A 5,959-nucleotide genomic window follows, 5' to 3' on the forward strand; every position below is an offset into this window, starting at 1 on the left:
TTAAAAAAAAAAAAAAAAGTCAACCGTGTAAACAGCACTACACACAGTATAGGCCTGCTCTGTTTTGTTTTGTTTTTTTTAAAGAAAAAGGAAAAAAAATACGCAGAACTTCAGTCTGGCACTGTAATAATTTAGTGATGTTAATTTAACCTCACCAGGGGGGGGAGAAAAAAGGAGAGAGAAAAAAAATAATACATTTCTTTTTCTTTGAAAGTTGTGGTGCCTGGGGCAAAGAAGAAGTATACCGGTCTGAAGCCGTTTTTGAAATAAAAACCATTTAACTCGCATTTAACCAGAGGGGAGGGGAGGGGAGGGAAGAAGGAAACAGGTCGAGGAGAGAAGAAAGAGGACTAAACCCATTTTTTAAGGAAAGTGCCTAAAATATGGATACAGCATTTTAAAGCCCTTTCGAAATACAAGGCAGAGAAAGGTGTAAAGTAGAAAAAAATCTGGAGAAAGTTCTGTAAATTCCAGAGGAGTTCTGAGCTTATGGGCCATGAGGGGGGGCTGAACCGGGGGGGGGGGGAACTGCCGCTGCTGAAAACTGTTAGGCCGCGTGATGGTCTGTACACGGGGACCCTGTCTGTAAGTCCTCCAGGCGCGTGGGACCCTCCTCTTCCTCCCTCTTCCTCCGTCTCTCCGTTTCCCATTCCACAAAAGTGTCAAAGAGACTGGGCCACGCCTCGTCCTCGCTGTAATTGCTGAGGTCCGGCCCGATGACCTGAGTAAAATTAAGGAACATGTTCCAGGTGTCTCGGGAGATCCCCTTGATACCCGAAGGGTTCTCGGTCAAGAAGTGCAACCACTGGTCCAAAATGGGAGGCTTGTTCTGGGTGAACACCAGCTTCCAGAGAGCGATGGCTATTTCCCGGTGGAGTGACCGCTGGCCTTCGTCCGAGTCCAGGCCGAACTGGAACGTGAACCGGTAGAGGTCTTTGAACTTGTCTTCTTGCTTGGCTTCGGTCAGGAGGCCGGGAAACCGGGCGCAAATCCCATCGATGCAGTCTGCCTTTATTGCTTTACAACCCTCAAAGAACTCCGTCCTGTGGGCAGGGAGGAAAGAGGCCAGTTAAGCACTGATTTATTTTTTTTCCAAATTTGATTCAGGGCTCTGAAGTTTTGCTCTTGGTCTCAAGACAGCAGTGAAGTGGTTCTCGCCACCAAGAATATTTCTGTTCCAAAGAATGAGAGGCATCACTGGGTCTGCTGCTTCAGCAGGAGGCTAAACTAGAAGACCTCCACGGTCTCTTTCAACTCTTATCCCTGTAATCTATTCCTTCGCCATTGGATCTGCCTGGCCTTGAGTTCTCCTTGCTTTCCAAAACCTGCTTCCTCCTAAGAAGCACCCTGGTTCTCCAGGCATAGATGAGCATCAGCCAAGGATTTAGCTCCTCAAATTCTTGTGCCTTTCCAAATTCCCATCCACAACTCTCTACTTCTTGGCCTACGTATTCCCTCGCTCCTCCATTTTTCTCTTCTCTCGACCAAGGGGTCAACTTTGGCCCAACCATCACCACCATCCCACCCATTGTGCTGGCCTCTATTAGCCTCAGAAAACAGAAGGAGAATGTGGCCTTTAAAGACAGGTGGGGATTTTTTAAGTTGCCAGGGGACACACTTCATTTTTTCTAGGAACATTATGAGATTGTACAATTTTGCAAAGGACATAAGGGGTGTGTCAAGGAAATGGGTGGAGCCAGGCTTTTCTGCATTTCCCTAAAGTTTGGCAGGGGACATGTTTTGCCACTTACATTTCCCAAGTTTTTCCCTGTCTCCTCGACTTTCTCGAAACCGGTGGAGAGGTCTCCGGAGTCCAGGCAGCCGCCCCCCCCCCCCGGTTTCTGATAGCACGCAGGACTTACCGTGTGAATTTGCACATAGTAGCCGCCTGGAATTTCCAAGCCAGCACGAGCACTTTGAATTCCGTGGGGTCAACACAGAGGTCGTTGCAAAAACGCTCCATGCCTTCCTCCAATATGGCGTCTTCTCGCTCGTCCTTGTATCTCCTGAACAATTCCTCAGTTCTGTGGAGGAACGATTCCTCGGAGCCCGAGACGGGCTCCTTCCGGGCATCTCCAGAGGAAGTGGGAGGCTGGTTGGATTCTATAGCAGCATCTACCTTCTTCGTCCCGTTGACCAGAATATCTCCAGAGGGTTTCCTGCCAACCAGGCTAAGTTCCTCCTTGTGATTGGTGCTCCGCTTCCCGTGAGCTTTGCCGTGGGCCTCCCGGTCGCCATTTTTGCTACCCAGAGTGGAAGAAGGATTCTTGCACTTGGTGACGCACTGGCCCATATTGTAGCGCGCCCACTGGTTAGAGCAGCCCCCACGCCGTCACACGCCTGCCCCGCTGGTGCTGCCTGGGCCTCTGCATGCTCTCAGTTGTAATCAGCCAGCCTGGAAGAAAGGATCAATCAACTAAGGATTTGAAGCAGCAACGTTCTGCTTGAAAAATGAAAAAAAAAAGGGTGTAGACCAGGGTCGTCCAACTTTGACAACTTTAAGATCTGTGGACTTCAACTCCCATAATTCCCCAACTAGTCCCAGTTAAATCAACATTGGTTGAAGCGGCCAGGGATAACATGGTCTATATCAGGAGTAGGCAACCTTGGCTCTTTTATGACTCGTGGACTTCAACTCTCAGAATTCCTGAGCCAGCATGGCTCAGCTTGGAAACCTCTCCCTTTCCCCTCAGCATGGCTGGCTCAGGAATTCTGGGAGTTGAAGTCCACCAGTCATAAAAGAGCCAAGGTTGCCTACCCCTGGTCTATATTATCGAGGGGAGGGGCTGTGGACCTCCAGATATCGCTGAATTATAAATTCCAGTACATTTTCTCGCTGGCTGTGTGGGCTACGACAGCTGGGCATTGTAGTTCAGCAACCATGCTGGAGGACTGCAAGTTTCCCAACCCTGGTCTCGGCTGAGCTACCATGAAAAAAAAGCTTCAACAGACAGAAGACAACGGTCCATCTTCTGGGAAACGGAGGAAGCATCCTTAAGAGCCAGCATCGTACAACGTGGACATCTTTGTTCCTCCCAAGGGGTTCCAGAATACATCCCAAAGCCCGCCTCTTCCTCCTCTAGGCCAGCTAAAACTCAGTTCTGCCAGGAGAGATCCCTAATTTCTCTCTGCAGGTGCCGAGGGCGTATCAGGAAAGCTTCCACGAAGCTCTGTTGGCTGACATTCTGGAAATTACAGTCTGCCAGGATGGCGAGGCTGAGTGACAAGCTAAGCCACCGACTGTCGTGGCTTTAAAAGGGATGCGAGATTGACACAGACAATATAGCTATCAATAGATACTAGTCACAATGGCGATGTGCTTTCTTGGTATCAGGAGCAGCATCTCTCTCCATACTAGTTGCTAGGGAACAGGGGGGGGAAGGAGGCCCCTGGTGCGCTGGTACCCTGCCCATGCGCTTCCCAGAGGCATCTAGCTGGCTGTGGTGGGAAGATAATGAATTAAACAGAGCCTAATCCAGCTGGGTTTCACTTACGGGGAAGAGAATAGATACAATGAGGAAGGTGCCATAATGCGAGCATTAACTGTGCCCTACAGCTTCACAAAGCATGGATTCATGGCCTGGGGGCCCGGTTACTCGCGGGACTGTCTCTGTCTGGTTCTATCTCCCTGTCATGTGAGATCCAGCAGAAGAGGCATGCTCCAGGCCCCATCCATCAGGGAAGGTCATCTGGCAGGGTCCCAGAGGAGAGCCACTTCTGGGAAAGTCATTCCCCCAGGGATCAGTCTCAATAAAGAATATTTGCAGCTCAGGGTTCAAATGAGGGGCCCTTGGTGCTTTCTGAGCTTGGTTGCTTCCTTGCAGACGTTTCACGACTCAAACTAGGTAACAGCATCGATGCTAGATGCTAGACAGCCACTTGTCTGAGATGGTAGAGGTCAGGGGTCTTCAAGCGTGGCCCTTTTGTGACTTGTGGACTTCAACTCCCAGAATTCCTCAGCCAGCGTGCCTGCCGAAAGAATTCTGGGAGTTGAAGTCCACAAGTCATAAAAGGGCCAAGTTTGAAGACCCTGGTATAGATTCTCCTGCTCAAGCAGGGGGCTGGACTAGAAGAACTCCAAGGTCCCTTCCAGCTCTACTCTACTCTACTCTACTCTACTCTACTCTCTACTCTACCCTACCCTACCCTACTCCACTCTCCATTCTCCACTCTCCACTCCACTCTATATACTATCCTATATTCTATTCTATTCTGTTCCATTCCATTCCATTCCGTAATTCTATTCTATTCTATTCTATTCTATTCTATTCTATTCTATTCTATTCTATTCTATTCTACTTCTATTCTACTTCTATTCCTATTATTCCTATTCTATTCCATTCCATTCCATTTTAGAACCGAGCGCGGCTTATGGATAGGAGGAGAAGGGGGGGACTGTGGGGTCCTTGGTGCTTTCTGAGCTTCATGGTTTTCTTGGAGACATTTCATTACCCAACCAGGTAACAGCATCAGAGCATTCTGATGATGTTACTTAGAGGGATCGACTGTCTTATTTTATTGGGATGAACATTAAAAACTGACACGAGGGGTATCAAGGTTCACTTTAATTTCTGAGTGTTCCTAACTACTTGGTCCAAAAACAAGAAGATATGGACGTCCTCTGCAGCCCCCCCGTCCGATTTCCATCAACTTCAGGTAGCATGGCCAAAAACTGGATGCAGCCATCACTGTACTACGATGGACTACACCAACTTACTTAAATGCCCCCCAAAACAAACACAACTTACATGATATCCTACAAAGAACAGGAAGGCATTGCACCATTTAGGCTGACTCTCCTCCCAAGGGAACAGATGTCTTTTGGATGGCTGTGGAAACAAAAATAAAAGGACTCAGAAAACCGCGGAGAGAAAAAATTCTAGCAATGGCATACATTAAAAACAAAATTAACCAGTAGCCACGTCTAAAGAGGCTGGTTGTAAAAAGGACCAGCTACATTTTACAAGACCATCAACACTTACACTATCACGATCGTACGTTTTCCAGCTGTTAGCAGACACTGAGTGGCATTAAAGCAGGGGTGTCCATGCTGGCTGGGGAATTCTGGGAGTTGAAGTCCACACGTCTTAAAAGTTGCCAAGGCTGGACACCCCTGCATTAGAGCGTTTTCATAGCCCATCTATTCTAGACCAACTTAAGAGGTTTTATAGTATTGTTGGAATATAATTTGATCTGTTTAGAACAGAGGTCCCCAACCTTTGGGGCACCAGGGACCGGTTCCGTGGAGAGAGGTTTTTCCGCGGACCAGAGGGGGACGTGGTTTTGTGTGCTGCCTGCATCTCGCGGATGGGGCTTTGCTTGTTTGCACGGACTGGATGCTGGCATGCCGCGGCCCGGTACTGGTCCACGGACCAGGGGTTGGGGACCCCTGCTTTAGAACATGGGTGCTCAACTTTCTAGTGGGGAGGGGGAACTCAAGGAGAGATGACTCTCTCGGTTTCTTTTTCTTTGCATTTGTCATTCAGCCCTCCCCACCACTGTGTTCCATCTTTCTATGTAATTATATGGATACGTTAACATGCAGCTCATTGCAGCTCAAAGAAACCTCGACAACTCATGACACAATACACCCTAACGCTGCCATGTGCTATTTTAAAAACCACACACGCTCTTAGAGCCAGCTTTGTGCCAAACACATTATCTTGGAAACTTCCGAAAAGAGGAAGCGATGGAGAGAACGAATAACGATGCTGTTGACCATATTGATTTGGGGGAACACAAATCTGGTAGGTCCTTTCTGGAAGACAGACTCAAGAAATCCCTCTTTACATACAACACACAAGGTCCATATGACACATGCTGTTCTCTTCCCCCCCCCCCCAGCCTGCCTTGGGTGCAGCTTGCTTCCTTATGTCCCCGGTGCCAGTAAGAGGCACATCTGTTGTTAACAGACAACAGACAACTCTCCGGGACTATTTTGGATTCTGTTGTGCTGCAA

The 5,959-nt window shown here is 48.5% G+C and overlaps 1 protein-coding gene across 1 annotated transcript; it reads right to left on the reverse strand.

The window, feature by feature from the left end:
- Positions 1 to 547: 547 nt before the first annotated feature.
- Positions 548 to 4,814, reverse strand: DCUN1D3 (defective in cullin neddylation 1 domain containing 3). Its single transcript, XM_015824601.1, has 3 exons — positions 4,749 to 4,814; positions 1,863 to 2,395; positions 548 to 1,043 (listed from the first exon to the last, which is right to left on the reverse strand). The coding sequence occupies exons 2-3, from the start codon at positions 2,291 to 2,293 to the stop codon at positions 548 to 550; spliced, it is 927 nt and encodes a 308-aa protein (XP_015680087.1). The 5' UTR covers positions 2,294 to 2,395; positions 4,749 to 4,814.
- Between the last annotated feature and the right edge of the window lie 1,145 nt (positions 4,815 to 5,959).

This window comes from Protobothrops mucrosquamatus, unplaced genomic scaffold, assembly GCF_001527695.2.
Source record: "Protobothrops mucrosquamatus isolate PMUCROS unplaced genomic scaffold, P.Mucros_1.0 scaffold2288, whole genome shotgun sequence".
NCBI lineage: Eukaryota > Metazoa > Chordata > Lepidosauria > Squamata > Viperidae > Protobothrops > Protobothrops mucrosquamatus.